At 46.0% G+C, this 20,568-nt stretch overlaps 1 protein-coding gene across 1 annotated transcript in view; it reads left to right on the forward strand.

Annotated features, from left to right (window-relative positions):
• hydin (HYDIN axonemal central pair apparatus protein) overlaps window positions 1–20,568 on the forward strand; it is a 1,234,740-nt gene that overhangs the window by 448,089 nt on the left and 766,083 nt on the right. Inside the window, exons 14-15 of the mRNA XM_068049816.1 lie at window positions 4,920–4,987; window positions 16,993–17,225. Coding sequence (XP_067905917.1) covers window positions 4,920–4,987; window positions 16,993–17,225 — 301 coding nt within the window. The remainder of the gene's footprint in view (window positions 1–4,919; window positions 4,988–16,992; window positions 17,226–20,568) is intronic.

Here is a 20,568-nt window from a genome sequence, read left to right on the forward strand (position 1 = left end):
GCCCCGATCTCATTTCACATCTACATGCTTCCCCTCGGTGACATCATCAGAAAATGCAATGTTATTTTCCACATGTAGACTGATGACACCCAGCTGTACCTCACTTCTACCTCTCGACTCCTGCACCGTCTGTAATTTGTCCGACTTCTTGTCCAACATCTAGTGGCTGAGCAGAAATTCCGTCCAATTAAATGTTGAGAAGACAAAGCCATTGTCTTCGATCCCCACCACAAACTCCGTTCTTCAGACACCAACTCCATCCCTCTCCCTGGCAAGTGTCTGAGGCTGAACCAGACTGTTTTGTCTTATAACATTCCTATGATGTGCCTTGGGAGATTTTATTATGTTAAGGGTGCAATATAATTGAAAACGGTAGTTGTCATTGCAGTGTTTCTGATCTTACATTTCCATATTGTTTACTATTTGGTTTTCCTGTTTTATTTCATCTCCAAATTGCCACTGTTCAAGGCTCTGTAGTGATTGGACACATTGAGCATTAAGTCTGCAAAAAACCCTAGATCTCTTTCAACTTCATCCTTACCCTTTTTGAGCCCATTCATGGAGTACATATATTACCCATATATTTCTTCCTATGTTTAAGACTTTGCCCTTAATCGAATTAAACTTCATCTACCATTATTGCTGTTACTTACATGTTTGCCTTGATATTCTTTCCGACCATCCCTTGTGCAGTCACATGTTAAGCACATTGAAAGTGTGCTCTGCCTATGTAGCTCGCCATACTCACCAATATAGCATCCTGAGCCACTGACATGACCTGGCCATACCCCTGGAGGAGGTTGGCTCCCTGGCAAGGCCTTATGCCATGAATTGGAATTGGTGGCAGCTGAAAGGCTGACTGACAGCTTCAAGGCCTTCACCTCTGATGATCTATTGGGTGCCTGTAGAAGAAAGTTAAAGCTTATGTTTAAAGCTGTCTTTGCTCAGCTTCCCCAACTTTTGGCCTGAGGACGGCTTGTGTGCAAGGTCCAGTATCAGCTTTGTGGTACTTCAGTGAAAGTGGGAATCCCTTTGTTATAAAGTAAGGAAATTGGAACAAGGGCTGAGATCGCACCCTCCCACCTCACTTACATTACATGGCTGAGCCTGTTGCAGGCATTGTCTCAGATCAGCCCAATTGGGAAAGCCCTGAAAATTATGGTAAGGAGTAAAGGGACAGAGATCCACCATAATGGCTCTCCAACCCTTCTCCTTTACATAGTACTTAGATAATAAATGTGACCCATTTTGCTTCACTTATTTTGAAGTATATGGCCATCAATTTCTACTTCTAGTACCATCAGCAAATTTGACCAGATGGATTGAGCTATGGAATCCAAATAAATCAGGAGCAGTAGGAATTCTAATATTAATGCATGAGGCACCAATCTCGGCACTCTTCCCATCCTGACATAATTCCTCTAAGCATTACTTTCTCAACGGAGAAGCAAAGGGATTTAGGATGATATAGCATGTACACAAATCACTGAAAGCTGGTGCATTATTACAAAAAGTAATCTAAAGGGTTTCCCTTTATCTCAAGAGGGCTGGAATGCAAAGAGGGTGAAGTTATCCTGCAGTGTGCATTTTCTTGGTCGGACCCCATCTGGAGTGCTCTGCTCAGTTTAAGGCATCACTGCTCAGGATTGGCCCCAGTAGAAGTCTAAATGCCTGTCACCTACCCGCTCCCGCTGCTATTTTACCAGCAGTGGGGGAGGTGGCAGGCAGCCTGCCCACCTGCCCTTAAGCCAATTGAGGCACTTAAGGTAATAAAAACAAGAAATGCTGGAAATACTCAGCAGGTCTGGCAGCATCTGTGGAGAGAGAAGCAGAGTTAACGTTTCAGGTCAATGACCCTTCTTCAGAACTGACAAATATTAGAAATGTAAAAGATTTTAAGCAAGTAAAGCAGGGGTGGGGCAAGAGTTAACAAACGAGAAGGACAAGGTCACATAGGCACTTAAGGGCCTCTTCCTACTGCCGCTGGTAAAATACCAGGCACCGGTACCTGAGGAGGCCATCTGGTAATACATGGCAGCCTCCTTGCTGGCTGGTGGAGTCCCTCCTGATTGGGCACCCTGTGCCCCATGCAGGGTACTCCCCAGCAGCACAGGCGACCCTTGCTGAAACACCCACTCCATCCTATACTCCGACATCCACGCCCATCCTAGCTGATTGACCCTGTCAAGGCCCCAATGCACTTACCTCTCTTCCAGGGCCTCCTCCAATTGGGCTCAATTTTGTGTAAGAGGCGGGATCCCCGTGTTTTTAAATATAGGTTTCAGGAGGCGGGATCCCCGTCCCTTTAATGACAGGGATTCTGCCTCCATGAGCTGCCAGCCAATCAGAGGTCCAGCAGCTCAGCAGTACTGGGAGTGTCACCGGGAGCGGTGGCCACTTCTGGTACTGCAGAAGCCTCAGACCCAGGCCCAGCGGTGGAGCCCTCAGTGATGCTCAGTTTGGGTTCTGCCAGGGCCACTCAGCTCCTGACCTCATTACAGCCTTGGCTCAAACATGGACAAAAGAGCTGAACCCAAGAGGTGAGGTGAGAATGACTGCCCTTGACATCAAGGTAGCATTTGACCAAGTATGGTATCAAGGAGCCTGAGAAAATCTTAAGTCAATGGGAATCAGGGTGAAAAATTTCCACTGGTTGGAGTCATACCTAGCACAGAGGAAGATGGTTGTGGTTGTTGGAGGTCAATCTTCTGAGCTTCAGCACATCACTGCAGGAATTCCTCAGGGTAGTGTCCTAGGCCCAACCATCTTCAGCTGTATCACCAATGACCTTCCTTCAATCATCAGGTCAGAAGTGGGGATGTTCTCTGATGATTGCACAATGTTCAGCACCATTCCTGACTCCTCAGATACTGAAGCAGTCTTTGTAGAAATGCAGCAGAACCTGGACAATATCCAGGCTTGGGCTGATAAGTAACATGCACGCCACACAAGTGCCAGGCAATGACCATCTCCAACAAGAGAGAATCTAACCATCTCCCCTCGACATTCAATGGCATCACCATCGCTGAATCCCCCACAATCAACATCCTAGGGGCTACCATTGACCGGAAATTGAACTGGAGTAGCCATATAACTACCATGGCTACAACAGCAGGTCAGAGACTAGGAATCCTTGCCTGATTCTCCAAAGCCTGTCCACCATCTACAAGGCACAAGTCAGGAGTGTGATGGAATACTCTCCACTTGCCTGGATGGGTGCACTCCAAAACACTCAAGAAGCTCGACACCATCCAGGAAAAGCAGCCCACTTGATTGGCACCCCATCCACTACCTTCAACATTCACTCCCTCCACCACTGAAGCACAGTGGCAGCAGTGTGTACCATCTACAAGATGCACTGCAGCAACGCACCAAGGCTCCTTAGACAGCACCTTCCAAACCCATGACCTCTACCAACTAGAAGGACAAGGGCAGCAAATGCATGGGAACACCACCACCTGCAAGTTCCCCTCCAAGTCATACACCATCCTTACTTGGAACTATATCGCCATTCCTTCACTGTCGCTGGGTCAAAATCCTAGAACTCCCTTCCTAACAGCACTGTGGGTGTACCTACTCCACATGGACTGCAGCGGTTCAAGAAGGCAGCTCAGCACCACCTTCTCAAGGGCAATTAGGGATGGGCAATAAATGGTGGCCTAGCCACCGAATGAATTTTAAAAAATGAGTTAAGTGAGGCAGGGCTGCAGGAGCCAGTCCAGAAGGCCCTGACGAGGGGCGGGTTGGGTGTGGGCTTGCAGTCCTGGGGTGGGGGGGGGGGGTTCCCAGGGGGGTGAATTGGTTCCCGGTGGGAGTCTTCTGTAGGCCACAAATTGCCCACGGAGGAGGGACCCCTACCCCAAGCCCGTCGGGAGTGTGCCTCATTTTACAAGGTGTCCTCCCCGTGCGGCGGAGGCCCCCCTGCCCCCGCCCCTGGTAAGATCACAGTGGTGTTGGGAAGAGATCCCTAATTGACCTGTTAATAGGCTACTTAAGGGCCTCAATTGGTCTCTGAGCGGGAAGGCTATTGTCGGTCAATTCCGCCTCCAGGAAGATCGCTGGGCCTTCTGCCCCACCCCGCCCACCCGATTCCGATCCTGCCTGGGGGGTCCTGTAAAATGCAGCCCATTGTTGCTGGTCCCGTATGGTCATAGTTGCAGCAGTGGCCACTCCTCCGTTGGCGCTGCTGGGACTGAAGAGCTACTGGAAGCCTGATTGGTCGGCAGCTCTTGGAGGCGGGACTTCTTGTTTCAGAGAGGCAAAAGCCTCAACTGCAGCCAATTAAGGGCCTGTGCCGCACAAAATAGCAGCATGGCTTCCAAGCCCGATGGAAACAGGCTCCCCCCGTGCTTACAAGCTGGTGGGAGGGGCCATTGCCCGATATTAAATTCTGGCCAATGATATTTTGTTATGCTGATAAATAGACTTTTTCAATTGACTAAAGTTGGAAAATAACTTGGCCTGACTAGTGGGTGAGATACACAGCTTTTTAGCATGGTTCTGATTATTTTCATTGTTGTTTTAAAACAAAATTTACACTTTTGTGAGGGGAATTTTAGGAATGGTGCAGTGGCACATGGTTTTAAGTTAGTCTTTTAAATGCATCCAATATCTCCTTTGATTTGGTTTCCAAGTGTAATTCTGCAAGAAATCTTTTGTAAAATGTTGACTCTAACTCCAGTTTCACTCAGAAATGTTCTGCTGCTCTGTTATAATTGGAAAGAAATTGCCCACGTCGTTTCACTGCTCATGTATTGATATGTTCACCTTGGATTGTATTCATTATCATTGAAACTTGCTGAGTGTAGGTATTGTCACTGCTAACAATTATTCTCTTAGTGACCTCCTTGCAGACGCATTGTTAATTGTTGCAGCCCACTGCTGCTTAAAACATGCTGATAACTACTTGTTCTCTGCAGGGGCCGTGTCATTGGACCCACGTTTCACTTCAATGTGCCTGCATTGAACTTTGGGGAAGTCTCCTTTGGTGAGTCTGTAATATATTAATCCCCCATAGTGGTTGTTAGGGAAAGAGATGCAAATGAAATGAATATTTCCTGAGGAGTTTACTAATGAGAAATGAAGTTGCTGTTCATAGGGGATTTTGGCAAATGTATGCTTAATTAAACATCCTGTACCAAACATTTTCTCTGATACATCCTTACTTCAGTTTGATGTCTTGTCAAGCTGGTTGGTTCCAAGAGCTGTATCTGTAAATTTAAGAATGTAAAGCAGGCACCTTCATTGCTACATTGGCCTTATACCTTTTTGTTTGGATTTCTTTAAGTTAGTACTACACTCAGAGTCTGGCTGTATGCTGGCACTGTAAGTGTGACTCTTTTGGCAAGACTGGCATAGGTAATATATTTTCAGTAAAATATTTAGTGACAGATAATTAGACAACACCCATTTATATTCAAATTTATGATCATTCATCGGGCACCAGCCATTAATAATAACTCTGCTTTATGAACGGTTGATTGATTATTTAGTATATTGTTACTGACAAGCCATCTGTGTAGGATTTAAATTGCAGTTCTGAATTAGATATAGTTTTGTCCCTTCTAAAGCTGGACAAATTGATCTATTAGAAGAGGTATTGTTGGATTGACTTGGATTAGTTGTGGATGAGCTGAATGCCAATGTAAGAGCATCTTGTTTTTTAAAGTCCATTCAGAAAAACATAAAGCGTGTCTTCTTAATTATTCAATCTCCTTGCACAAATAGGAATGACCTATGGCTCAATGGAGTAAATCACCCGGAACACAGCTCTTTTAGTTGATCAGATGATCTCCCCACTGATATCAGCATCTGTCCAAGAAGAGTGAAACACGTCATCTGCGAGCCTGCTTAAGGGCAATTATTAAGGGCACTTTTACTGTTCTACTTTGAAGTCCTATACCATCAAAGCTTTATTTCAGGATGTCTAAATGATAATGGGAAAATGAAAGTTCCCTTATTAGCAGGCATAATGGTGCACATGGTGCTGTCTGATACATGAGCAAGGGCTTAATGTTCCAGATGAGTTTGGTGAGGCAAGTGACCTCTTTGCTGAGGCATGTGCTGATTTCCAGTGCCCTCTTACGGAGAAGAAAGAAGAATGAAGAAATATGATAACAATTGCCTTTTCTTGAGGGTTTGGGTGGAGGGGGGATGTTCTGCATTTCCTAGCTGTTGTTGATTGTTAGTTCCAGGGAAAGTACAGCAAATCTGTTGAAGATTTTTGACAAGAAGCCCAGGTAGTTCTGACCTAGCACATGAATTGTCCAATGAGTGCAGTGTCTAGATTGCCTCACATCTGGGGGCCTTGGCAGACCAGATTTTCATATTGAACTATAGCAATGAACATATTAACTTTTTGGTGCTTCCTCGAATACTCCATATGTCAACTGCAAAGTAGATTGGGATTTTTTGGAGTGTCACATGCAGATGTTGGCACTGTGCCCTCCCCCCAGCCTTTGGGAAGGGTTGGGATGGGGGAAGAATGTTTCTGTAGCCCCTGGCTAACTTATTAGCTGCCCATTGTGAAGTACAGCAAATCCCCTGTTCAAGGGAATGACCAGATTTCTCCCGAAAAGGAGTTAAAGGGCGTGAATGTTTAGATCAAGAAGCTTTGTTCATGAGGACACTCCAAAGGCAGGTGACTAGCTAAAACTTCTGCATGTACATTCTTCCCAGGTTGATACAGCAAAATCGTAGCTTAATGAGTTGGACTTAGTACAAAGGCAAAAATTTCAAAATTGGCAGATGATAATCTTCCAAATATAATCTTCTAAGTCATACTCATGGAATCATACCTTTCAGACAAGCACAAGCTGCAGTGCATCTTGTAGATGGTATACACTGCTGCCACTGTGTGTAGGTGGTGGAGGGAGTGAATATTGAAGGCAGTGGATGGGGTGCCAATTAAGTAGGCTGCTTTGTCCAGGATGGTGTCAAGCTTCTTGAATGTTGCTGGAGGTGCACTCATCCAGGCAAGTGGAGAGTATTCCATCACACTCATGACTTGTGCCTTGTAGATGATGGACAGGTTTTGGAGAGTCAGGAGGTGAGTTACTTGCTGCAAGATTACTTGCCTCTGACCTGCTCTTGTAGCTACGGTATTTATATGGCTACTCCAGTTCAGTTTCTGGTCAATGGTAACTCTCAAGATGTTGATAGCGGGGGATTCAGCGATTGTAATACCATTGAATGTTAAGGGGAGATGGTTAGATTCTCTCTGGTTTGAGATGGTCATTGCCTGGCACTTGTGTGGTGCGAATGTTACTTGCCACTTATCAATCCAGGCCTGGATATTGTCCGGGACGTGCTTCATTTCTATATGGACTGCTTCAGTATCTGAGGAGTCGCAAATGGTGCTGAACATTGTGCAATCATCAGCGAACATCCCCACATCTGACCTTATGATTGAAGGAAGGTTATTGCGGAAGCAGCTGAAGATGGTTGGGCCTAGGACACTGCCCTGAGGAACTCCTGCAGTGATGTCCTGGAGCTGAGATGATTGACCTCCAACAGCCACAACCATCTTCCTTTGCGCTAGCTATGACTCCAACCAGCGGAGAGCTTTCCCCCTGATTCCCAATGACTCCAGTTTTGTTAAGGTTCCTTGATGCCATACTCGGTCAAATGCTGCCTTGATGTCAACGGCAATCACTCTCACCTTGCCTCTGGTGTTCAGCTGTTTTGCCCATGTTTGAACCAAAGCTGTAATGAGGTCAGGAGCTGAGTGGCCCTGGCAGAACCCAAACTGAGCATCACTGAGCAGCTTATTGCTAAGTGGTGCCATTTGAAAGTACTGTTGACGACACCTTCCATCACTTTACTGATGATTGAGAGTACACTCATGGCACAGTAATTGGCCAGGTTGGACTAGTCCTGCTTTTTGTGTACAGGACATACCTGGGCAATTTTCCACATTCCCGGTTAGATGACAGTGTTGTAGCTGTACTGGAACAGCTTGGCTAAGCGCGCGGAAAGTTATGGAGCACAGATCTTCAGTACTATTGCTGGAATATTGTCAGGGCCCATAGCCATTACAGTATCCAGTGCCTTCACTCGTTTCTTGATATCACGTTGAGTGAATCGAATTGGCTGAAGTCTGGCATCTGTGATGCTGGGGACTTCAGGGGGAGGCTAAGATTGATCATCCACTTGGCACTTCAGGCTGAAGATTGTTACAAATGCTTCAGCCTTATCTTTTGCACTGATGTGCTGGGCTCCCCCATCATTGAGGATGGGGATATCTGTGGAACCACATCCTCCAGTTCGTTGTTTAATTGTCCACCATCATTTATGACGGGATGTGGCAGCACTGCAGAGCCTAGATCTGATCCGTTGGTTAGGGGATCGCCTAGCTCTGTCTATCGCATGCTGCTTACGCTGTATGGCACGCAAGTAGTCCCGAGTTGTAGCTTCACCAGGTTGACTCCTCATTTTGAGGTATGCCTGGTGCTGCTCCTGGCATGCCCTCCTGCACTCTTCATTGAACCAGGGTTGGTCCCCTGGCTTGATGGTAATGGTAGAGTGGGGGATACGACGGGCCATGAGGTTACAGATTGTGGTTGAGTACAATCCTGCTCCTGCTGATGGCCCACAGCGCCTCATGGATGCCCAGTTTTGCATTGCTAGATCTGTTCAAAATTGATCCATTTGGCACGGTGGTAGCGCCGCAGAACACGGTGGAGGGTGTCCTCAATGTGAAGATGTGGCTTTGTCTCCACAAGGACCGTGTGGTGGTCATTCCTACCAATACTGTCATGGACAGATGCATCTGCGGCAGGCAGATTGGTGAGGACGAGGTCAAGTATATTTTTCCCTCTTGTTGGTTCCCTCACCACCTGCCGCTGACCCAGTCTAGCAGCTATGTCCTTTAGGGCTCAGCAGCTCAGTCACTAGTGGCGCTACCAAGCCACTCTTGGTGATAGACATAGAAGTATCGCATCCAGAGTTCACCCTCAGTGCTTCCTCCAAATGGTGTTCAACATGGAGGAGTACTGATTAATCAGCTGAGGGCGGGGCAGTAGGTGGTAATCAGCAGGAGGTTTCCTTGCCCATGTTTGATGTTGTACTACAGTTGTACAGGACATTGGTAAGACCACATCTAGAATATTATGTGCAATTTTGGTCCCATGACTTAAGAAAGAATATAATTGCATTGGAAGCAGTTCAGAGCAGTTTCAGGCAACTGATTCCTGGGATGAGAGGGTTATCTTATGAGGAAAGGTTGAAAAGGTTGGGTCTGTGTTCAATGGAGTTTCGAAGGATGAGAGATGATCTTATTGAAACATGTAAGATCCTGAGGGGACTTGACAGGGTGGATGTTGAACGAATGTTTCCCCTTGTGGGAGAGACTAAGGGGCACAGTTAAAAATAAGGGGTCTGTCATTTAAGACAGAGAGGGAAAAAACTTACCCAACTTCGCCCTCAACCTGATGGCCACCTTTGTGTGCAGCTGCATCAAGCTGTGTGTAGAACCCCAGTACGCAAACACCAAGTGCCGCTATGTGCTGAGGTTCTATCTGTCCCTGATGTTGCGAAGGATAGGCCTGGCCACGTTGCCGCGGAATGCTCCATTCAGTTGGACCATGCCATACTACCTATCCTTCGTGGAAAAGTTGGTACAGAAAAACACCTTTGACCACAAATCCATTAGGCAGTGGTCTTCAAGAAATGTCCTCAAGGCTCTGCGGGAAAAGGAGATGGTGGATCCCGTCTGAAGATTCCCCGAGCAGACTGCCAAACTCATTTGGCAGAATGCCTCATCACCAGAACTTTCAAACAAGCACCAAGATGTAGCTTGGCTGGTGGTGAGAAGGGCCCTCTCTGTCAGATCCTTCCTGCATGCCCAGAGTCTCACTGCCTCCACATGCTGCCCTCGGGGTCGTTGTTGTGGGGAAGAGACCGTCGTCTACCTCCTTCTGGAATGTGCCTTTGCAAAGCAGGTCTGGACAGAGATGCAGTGGTTTTTGTCAAGGTTCATCCTGAGCCTCTCCGTAACACATGGGTCTGTGCTCTACAGGTTGTTCCCAGGGACGCACACCAAGATAAACATCAACTGCTGCTGGAGAGCCATCAACTCGATGAAAGACGCACTTTGGTCTGCCCGAAACCTGCTGGTCTTCCAGAGCAAAGAGTTTTCCACGACCAAGTGTTGCAAACTGGCACATTCCTAGGTCCAGGACAACGTGCTGACGGATGCACTGGGCGGCACAGTGGTGCAGTGGTTAGCACTGCAGCCTCACATCTCCAGCGACCCAGGTTCGGTTCTGGGTACTGCCTGTGCGGAGTTTGCAAGTTCTCCCTGTGACCACGTGGGTTTCTGCCGGGTGCTCCGGTTTCCACCCACAGCCAAAGACTTGCAGGTTAATAGGTAAATTGGCCATTGTAAATTGCCCCTAGTGTAGGTAGGTAGGTGGTAGGAGAATGGTGGGGATGTGGTAGGGAATATGGGATTAATGTAAGATTAGTATAAATGGGTGGTTGTTGGTCAGCACAGACTCGGTGGGCTGAAGGGCCTGTTTCAGTGCTGTATCTCTCTATGACTGTAAAGCTTGGGGCAGCTGCTGCAAAGACTCAATGGAGAAAGGCCACTGTGTAAGGCCCTCCCACTGTAGTATACCGAGGGGCTGGAACCCGTGTAAAACCCCTCGGGCTGTATGCACCAAAGTATGTTTTTACTGTGTAATGCAAATGTACATTGTATTGAAAATGGAATGGCAAGAGTTGTGAGGCAATTCATGATCTGTTTCGAAGGAAACTGATCTCTAGTGTACTTTGCAAAATGTCAAATTTGAACAGTTTTGGAATGTATTTTTTACAAATTTTTATGGATAAAGTATATGTTGGAAAAAAACAATACCTGCCAAGAGACCCAGCATTGGGAAGGGGATGGGGGGAGAACCACCCCTCCTGCCCTTGCTGTCAACCCCCGTCCTCTGCAACCCCCACCCGCAAAACCCCTCCTGCCCTGACTCACCCATGGCCTCAGTCCCTTGCCTCCAGTGAGTCCAGTACTGGCAGCAGCCACCTTCTCCGTGGTGGCGCTGCTTGGTAAAAGAGCTAATGGCTTCTGATTGGCCAGCAGCTCTCAGCAGTCCGAACTTCTGACGCCGGGGTTCTTAATCCGGGGGAAGGCCTGTCGCTGTCCACTTAAGTGCATAATTGGCGCATATTGCGGCGGGGCCTTCCCAGAGGAGGGAGACGTGAGGCTGTCACTGGCGCTTTTGCCGGTGGCCGAGACCCTTGTCGCCCAGATAAAATCCTAGACATTGTGTGAGTTCAGCTGGTCTGCATACTGCTGTCTACAGAGTTAGCTACCTGTCACCAGGGTGACGCTTGCCACTCACCTTTCCAGCCTTATCTGGTCATTGAATCTCCGCGACTCTGCATTGCACTCACCTCTGCTGCCACCACGTCGCGGTCCTCTTTGTGTCTCGGAGTGTTTCTTTTCCCAGCTGCCAGGAACAATATGTCACCTGTCCCCAACTGCCTTGATTAATGCCTCAAGGACGCATCAGAGAAGCATGGGACTGCCTGTCGACACCTGCCTGTGGCAGCTCTTATGGATCTATCGCTTCAGCAAACCCAGCCATGACTGCCATTCATCTTTTCAAAGGACCCTCATTTTCCAAGTCCCGCTAATGGGGTGTCACACTCACTCCCTGGCTAATTAGGCCCTTCGCATTTAAAAACAGCGGCGTGGGGTCAGGACCTGGAAATTATCAGGGTGTCGAGTTCCTGACCCCAGAATGAAATTCCAGCCCCTTTACTCCAAGGGTTAAATTATGAGATTGCACAAACTAGGACAAAAGCAAAATACTGCAGATGCTAGAAATCTGAAATAAAAGCAGAAAATACTGGAAATACTCAGTAGGTAAGGCAGCATCTATGGAGAGAGAAACAGAGTTAATGCTTTCGGTTGATATCCTTTCATCAGATTTGGGAAAAGTTGGAAATGTAATAGGTTTTAAGCAAGTGAAAGGGGGGAGGGTGAAAAAGAGAACAAAAGGGAAGGTCTGTGGTAAGGTGGAAGACAGGAGAGATTAAATGACAAAAGTGTTGGTGGTGCAGGGCTAAAGGTAATGGGACTTGCTTAAAACTTATTCCAGTTCTAACTTTTCCCAGTTCTGATGAAAAGTTATCGACTGGAAACCTTAGCTCTGTTTCTCTCTCCACAGATGCTGCCTGACATGCTGTGTCGTTCCAGCATTTTCTGTTTTTAATTACACAAACTAGGGTTGTGTTCCCTGGAACTTAGAAAGGGTGATTTCATCAAAGTTTTCAAGATATTAAGGGGAACAGATTGGGTTGAGAGAGAGAAACTATTTCCGCTTGTTATAGAGCCTCGGACTAGAAGACGTAGTCAAAAAATTAGAGCTAAACCTTTCAGGAGTGAAATCCGGAAATACTTCTTCACACAAAGGGTGAGAAGTTTGGAACTCTCTTCTGCAGATGGCAATTGATGCTAGATTAATTGTTAATTTTAAATCCGAGATTGATAGATTTTTTGTGACCTAAAGGTATTAAGGGATATGGGGCAAAGATGGGTGTTTGGAGTTAGGTCGCATGATCTCACTGAATGGTGAAACAGGCTTGAGGGGCAAATTGACCTACTCCTGTGCTAATTGTATATCAGTTGTGTTTAGTTATATGCAGGTGGAGGGCATGAATTGGGGTTTCCCTTGAGCACGTATAGAGACATTTATTGAAACTGTGGGGTGGTTGAGTTAGGAGGTGTATGCTTGTCATGTTTCACTTTTTAAATAATTGTAAAATTGAGTTAAGATTGGCTCCAGTATCATCCTTCACTATCTGGCTTTCTAGATTATAACATGCTGATCCTGTACAAAATGTAATAAGCAGTGAAGAGGATTGTACCAAACTTCAGGAGGGTAGACTGGTGAAGGATAGACTGGTGAAATGGGCAGAAATGTGACAGATGAAATTTATTGCAGAGAAGTATGAAGTAATGCATTTTGGAAAGAAGGATGAAGACAGTCAATATAAAATAATTAGTACAATTTTAAAGGGGTTTAGGACCAAAGACACCGAGGCGTTCACATACACAAATCTTTGAATGTGGCTGGCTAAGCTGAGAAGGCTGTTAAAAAAGGATCCATGGTTTATAAATAGAGCCTTAAGCCCCAATATTTACTGGGAAACAGGGAGGGAGCAGTTGGCTCAGAGTTCTGGACAGCAAACTGCATAATGTATTTTCCATTCGTTCACCACATTTCCTACCTGACAGCTAGCCTGATTTGACAAACCTATTGACAGGCTGACTGCACAAGGCTGCAGCTGAGGAACAGAGACTAGACAGGGAGTGAGAGATCGTGGTCAGGGAGGTTGAGGGATGGGGCATTGTGGTCAGGATATGAGATATCGCAGGGGGGAAGCTTGTGGTCGGGGAAGAGATCGCGGGGAGGATTGTGGCCTGATGAACTAAGGAAATATCATCGATCTGAAACGTTAACTCTGTTTTGCTTCCCACAGATACTGTCTGGCTGCTAAGACTTTGCAGCTTTTTCTGTTTTTATTTCAGATTTCCAGCATCTGCAGTATCTTGCTTTTTGTACCAAAGTGAATTTGACAGTTGGAGAAATTTGTCATGAACTGGATACATCACCCTTTATGCTTTCATTAATTTACAAATTCCTACCACTGTAATGAGCAATTGTGTAAGGAGTTGCAGTGCATTTGCTCAGAGTTCGGATCCCAGAATAGCAAGCAGATCCAATATTAATAAGGCATTGAACTGATTAGGTTCTGTGCCTGTGCTTGCATGATTTATGAGTCCTTCACACTTGTGAAACAGCTTAACAACTCACCATCATCAGCCTAATCTACTACATTATCAACAGATTGCCCACAGTTTATAAAGGAGCCTGCGTTTCATTAACAAAGTTCACCTTCAAAAATGCAATGTTTTCAACAACTAGGAAATCAGCATAATCTCTTCTTTCTCCTGATCTTGATTTCATTAAAAAGAAAGAAAATATGCTGGTATTTGTCAATGTGCAGGAGTTTGGGCTGATTTAATTCAGTTAAGTACTTTACTTACTGAATTACTTTGCAGTATTTTCCCCTCTTTATGTCAGTTTTCTTTGCTTTCACAGGCAACAGTTATCTGCTTTCCTTTCCTCAACAACTCCTGTCTTTACTGTAGTAATTTCCAGCCGTTTGTGCAGCTTTAGTGTTTGTCTAATCTTAACTTCTCTCCCTATCTCCCATCGAGACACCTCTGGTCTTTATTTTGAGCCAGCTTTTACTTTTGGATGAGCTAGTCCCACTAATTCTCCCACACTAATCACTGCAACATAAACACAGGGCAGAAAAGGCCTATATCTGGGAATCTGTGCAGTGAACTAGTATGTTACATAACAGTGAAAGTGAAAGCAACACAACAAAAATGATGGAGAGAGAAAACAGAAATGGACAAGAGAAAAGGCAGGAATAGAAAGAAAGAGACTGAAATTGTTCATTTCAAAGTCCCACAGTGTGACAAAATTTTTAAAATGTGGATAAATCACCAAGTATGTCTTTAAAAGAAAGTACTTGCATTTATATAGCTCCTTTCACAAACGCAGGATGTCCCAAAGCACTTTACAGTAAATTAAATACTTTTGAACTGTGGTCATTGTTGTAATGTAGGCAGCCAATCTGCACACAGCAAGCTGCCATGAAGAGCAATGTGAGAATGACCAGCGAATCAGTTTTTTATATTTGATTGAGGAATAATTATTGGCCAGGATAGTGGGGCAGGGTTAAAAAAGAAAAAATGGGGAACAGCATAGGCACCTGTTGCCATGTGTCTAATGAAGAGGTAGGATACTTCAGTACCATTTTAAAAACAATTGGGAGCCATGCAGGTTTCCCAAGGCTCAGGAAGCCTGGCAGCAGAAAGGGAGCGGGAGCTGCCAAGTTCACAAAGTAAGTAAAAAGATAAAGTTCTGGAAATATTCAGCAGGTCTGGCAGTATCTGTGGAGAGAGAAGCAGAGTTAATGTAAGCAGAGTTAACGTTTCAGGTCTGTGACCTTTCATCAGAAATGGTAAAGGTTAGAAATGTAATAGAAATAGAAATGTAAAATGTAAATAAGAAGTGAAAAGGGGGAAGGGGGAAGAACAACAAAAGAGAAGGTGTGTGATAGGGCTGAGAACAGGAGAGATTAAATGACAAAGATGTCACGAAACAAAGGCAAAGGGAGTGCTAATAGTTGTATGAAAAGACAAAGCATTAGTTCAGAGAGAGTGGTAATGGCAGAATAATGAATAGACCCATGGTTAAAAAATGGAATACAATAAAAAAAAATAAAAAAGGCAGTTGTGCTCTGAAATTGTTGAACTCAATGTTGAGTCCAGAAGGCTGTAGAGTACCTAATTGGAAGATGAGATGCTGTGCTTCAAGTTTGCGTTGAGGTTCACTGGAACACTGCAGCAGACCAAGGACAGAAATCTTGGCATGGGAGAAGGGTGGTGAATTAAAATGGCAAGCAACCGGAAGCTCGGGATGATGCTTGCAGAGCTGAGCTGAGCGGAGGTGTTCGGCAAAGCGGTTACCCAATCTGCATTTGGGCTCCCCAGTATAGAGGTGACTGCATTGTGAGCAGTTAATACAGTATACTAAATTGAAAGAAGTACAAGTAAATCGCAGCTTCACCTGGAAGGAATGTCTGGGGTCTTGGATGGTGAGGCAAGAGGAGGTAAAAGGGCAGGTATTACGCCTCTTGCGATTGCATAGGAAGGTGCCATGGGAAGGGGCCAACGTTTTGGGGACAATGGAAGAATGGACCAGGGTGTCGCGGAGGGAACAATCCCTTCAGAATGCTGACAGGGAAGGGGAAGATGTGTTTGGTGGTGGCATCACGCTGGAGGTGGCGGAAATGGCTGAGGATGATCCTTTGGATGTGAAGACTGTTGGGGTTAAAATTAAGGACCAGGGGAACCCTGTTGATTCCGGGAGAAAGGGGAAAAGGTGAGGGCAGAAGTGTGGGAAATGGGTCCGACATGGTTGAGGGCCTGTCGACCACAGTGGGGTGGAGTCCTCTGTTCAGAGAAAAGGAAGAAAAAAAGTAAAAGTAAGTCCTTTTTTTTAGCACATCTTCTGAGCTCCTCTCGGCCCCCCAGGAGGTCTCCATCATTCTCTGTGCTGACTGTTGCCTCTCTTTCCCCCCCACCCCCCCCACTGTAATCGCTGACCTACCCCACCCCAACACCAGCCCCAATGGACTCTCCCTCCAAGCCGATCATGGCAGTCCCATCTTCCAAGCCCCAATCAGCGACCGTGCCCCCCGCACTTACCTCCTCCATGATGACCCGTTTGTTCCCTCCCAACCCCATTCCCAATCGTTGACCTCTTCCAAAACCCAGGCAGGAATGCTAATCTTCCCCTTTCCTCAATGTCGGAGACCATCTCTAAGGGTCACTGGCTGCAGCCTCCTACCGCTGGTTTTCCCGCTCAGAAGGAGACCAGGCTGTCAACTTGTCTGGCTGCTGAGAGGAAAAACAAAAGGCGAAAATGATAATGAAGTCCTACTGTTAAAATCAGTAGGACCTCCCTTCCTGGGCCTTCTCAGTTTGTTGGCCATTTTTGGCCTCCCCACACCTTCTCTGTCTTCCTGTAAATATCAGGACTATAGGGTGCTTTGAATCACAAGCTGTTTCATGTTTGCTGAGCTAAGCTGACCAGTGAAAAAGAGACACCATGGTGATTATAAGGATATAAAAATGGGAATATTAAAATTACCATAAAATAAAAAAATTAAGTGTCATTTGGTGTTCTTGATAAACACATGTTACATTATCACTATTGCAATTTGTATCTTGCTACAAAGCTAGCAGGGATTTTGAGAAGCCTACCAGATATGAAGCTCTGATGAATCTGGCTGATGAATGTTGTCCCATTGTTTTGGGTAGGCTGTCGGTTGTCTAGATTTATGGTGGAATTGATGACATATGGCTAATTCTTATAAATCTTTCTTTTCCCAAAATTCTAGGTTTTCCCAGGAGCATATCATGTTCCCTTACTAATACCTCCCTTGTACCAATGACATTTAAGTTACGAATCCCTGGTGATGGCGGTGGTGAAATCAGTCGAGCAAGCTCAAACCAGGTCTCAGAACTCAGCAGAGGTTCATGGACAGATATTGGAGCTGGAGTAAAATCCAAAGAATTTACTATAAACCCCAGCTATGGGACCATTAAGTCGCATGATGAAAAAGAGATTCAGGTAACAAAATATCTCTTAACGTTTGACAGGCTGTTACTATATTAGCATTAAGAATGAGCGGAAGCCTTTGAGTAGGACCTTTACCAACTGGGAACCATCTCTGCATCTGGCCTTTAAGCTTGGGAATGAAAGATTTGATTTGTCTTGGCTTCTGTGGGAAATTGTTCATCCTTTCGTGACTGCAGGGCTCCATTTTATCATGCCTTTGAGCTGTGACGGCTGTGAAGTTTCACTTGATGTTGCCCGTAGAATTTTATGTGACAGATTTAAAAGGAAAATCTTGTTAAAAGCTTTACTGAAGCCCCAGCTGTTCCTATGGCCGGATTTTACGCCACCCCAACGAGCAGGCTGGTGGTGGGGGATGTGGCGTAAAATGGAGCGGGTGGAACCAGGAGGCCTTACCGACCCACTCCCGCCTCCGCCGCCACTTTACACAGGGTGGCGGCAGCATAAAATAGCCTGCCCACCCCAGGCCAATCAAGGGCCTTAAGTGGCCGTTCCCCTTCACCTGCCTCCACGCAGATTTTATGCGTAGCAAATGGACATCCTGGAGCCGGGAAAAGCCACCTAACGAAAGCAGGCAGCTTCCGAGCGTCCCAGGGTGGCCCTCATGGTCGGGCACCCTGTGCCCGATGGAGGGCCGCCCTCATGACCCTAACCACTCCCAAGACCCAACAGGCCCCCTTTCCCCCCAATCGAGCACCCTTGCCTCGCCGGAGCCCGACCGATTACCCCCGGTGAGGCAACCAAAACTTACCTTCCCGGCTCCCAGTCTTTATGCTGGGCTGCAGTCCCAGCAGTGACCACCGCTCCCGGTGGCGCTGTTGGTACTAAGAGCTGCCGGCCTGCTGATTGGCTGGCAGTTCTATTAGGCAGAACTTCCTACCTCAAGTGGAAGTCCCGCCTCACACCACTTGAAGCCCGAGGACCCACAAAATACGGGTCGGATCCCCAGGCGAGGTGGATGCGGGTTCGCCACCAACTTTTCAGTCGGTGGCTGGCTCCCGTCTGCCGAAGGTAAAATTCCGGCCTATATCTTTTTCATGCAATACCACACTGTGAACCTGGAAGCGAAACCATTGATGCAGACTCCACACCTGCATATTTCCTTGTTCTATAATAATGATTAAAGCCAATAACTTGAAATGCCATCCATTCTTTGCTGTGAAAGTCTGCTCTTTATGGGAGATAATGATGAGAATAATTGATATTTATGTGTTTAATTTAGCAGTTTGTACATCCAGCATGCATTTAAGAAGCAGATTAATTTCTCCCATTGCCACCTTTCCAAATGTAGATCATTTCTTGTTTACCTCATTATTTGCCAGTTTTAACTGATCCCATTTTTGGATGGCATTGTGTATTTTAGGTTAAGTTTTATGCCCAACGTGCTCTCTAAGGACTCCTCTAAGCTCAGCAACAATGTTCTATAGTGTCAGTATGATGGGTGTACTGCATGCAGAATTTTCAAACAAACTAATGTACTTCTTTACGTTGATGACATATTTAGGAAGCAACATTCCATCTGGTTCTTCTGTGCCAGTACCAAGCCTATGCACAATAGCAATGAACAATTTTATATATGTTTGCATTGTAAGCTATTATTTTGGACATTTCTCTCTAAAGCACTTGTAAAATACTTCAGTCCTGGGTGCTGTCGAGGTTGGGGGATGGGGGGGGAATTGCCACGTAAGGCCCGACATTAGCTTGGAGGCATGTTGGGAGCAGGGAGTCCGATATTGCATAGGAAACCTTGAAGAAAGTTCAGCACATCTGTCAATGGCTTTTTGACTCAGCTAACTCATTAGTATTTTACCTACAGATTTTGCGTCTAATACATAGCAGCGGATGTTATGAGGAGCCACATGACATAATCTCAACTGCAGTATTTAAAGGGCCAATCAAAAGATGGAATTTGAAAGAGTTTGCAGTTGGAAAAAGAGGAACTGTGAATTTGAATTCCAGATGGTCAAAGGGTGCACTGCAGTTCATTGATGATAAAAAGGAGAATCACTGAGCAGTAGCAGAGAATCTGTGATGCACTGACAGGCCTTCGAAGCACACTGACCATGATTACAGAGAGAGTGGAGAATTCTGTCTCAAGCATGGTTGATGTCGGAAGGTATTGTGATGATGTGTTTTGCCATGAATAGAGTGGCTAGCTTCATGGAACAGCAGGGTGATGAATGAAAGGCAGGGGAATGGGACTAGCTGAGTTGCTGTTACAGAGAAATGGCAAGGTCACGATAGGCTGAACGACCTCCTTCTGTCCGTAACCGTTTTATATTTCTATGAGCAATCACTGCAATCAAATGAGTCCATGCATGCCTTGACAATGGCCGTACACACTCTGGATGCCAACATATCTGCCAGGATGACAGATACCATAGCCGTGGCCCGACAGTGCCACACTGATCTGCGCCAAAGTGCTTTCCAGCAGCGTGGTAGCAGTGAAATGCACCCTGGCCATGAGAGGGATGATTACAAAAGGGAGTACGGAACACTCAAAGCGTGTTCACTTCTCACTCCTATGCAATATCGGTTCCCCCCAACCCCCTGTCCTCCAGTATCAGTACCCAACATGCCGCCTTGTCTTCTGGTGGCCGAGCTTGCCCCTACACAATTCAGGTGGACAGTCTTTGGTGGTGCTCTCACTGGCTCCAAAGCACAGAGATTGTTAGGTAAGAGCATCTCAGCAGTCAGAGCAGGGAGTTGAGCAGTCTGCCTTCGCCTCTGCTGAAACCACAGGTGTTGTAACACGTAAGAATGGAAGGGAAAGGAAGTGGGAAGTTTTGTAGTTGCACAGGCTATGTGCATGGGTGTTTGAGAAAATGTAATGTGAAATTTCTGTTGTTTAGTTCAATCACAATATTTTATTCTGTTGCACCGCCATTCCATCTTGCCCATTTTTGGTTGCTGGTTGGCTTTTAACTTGTTTGATGATTAATGGGAAGACATGGATTGATGGGGATCAATGGGTGGATGTTCAAGGGTGGTTAGTTGTTTGCAGGCCTGCTTTGTGTTACTGGCACTGGGAGTGGGAAGACAGGAAGAATGGTCATTGCATGTGTTTCTGACATTGGCCCACTGGGGTAACCTAAGTGAGCAAGAGCATCCAAGGCAGCAATGTGAGCAACTGGTGGTGGATTGCCTTCATCAACATCTTCCTCCTCCAACTGTTCCTTGTCCTCCTTCTCAGAATCTGGTAAGCTATTCTACTTATAATATATAGTCTGTAAAGTTAAGGTATGGCAGGGCAGCTCTGCCGAGTGAATTGTTCAGCGTATGGCATGTGGTAAGTCATGGACGCACCATGTGTCCTAGATAAACACATCTGCAGGAA

This window comes from Heterodontus francisci, chromosome 17 (genome assembly GCF_036365525.1).
Source record: "Heterodontus francisci isolate sHetFra1 chromosome 17, sHetFra1.hap1, whole genome shotgun sequence".
NCBI classification, from domain to species: Eukaryota; Metazoa; Chordata; class Chondrichthyes; order Heterodontiformes; family Heterodontidae; genus Heterodontus; species Heterodontus francisci.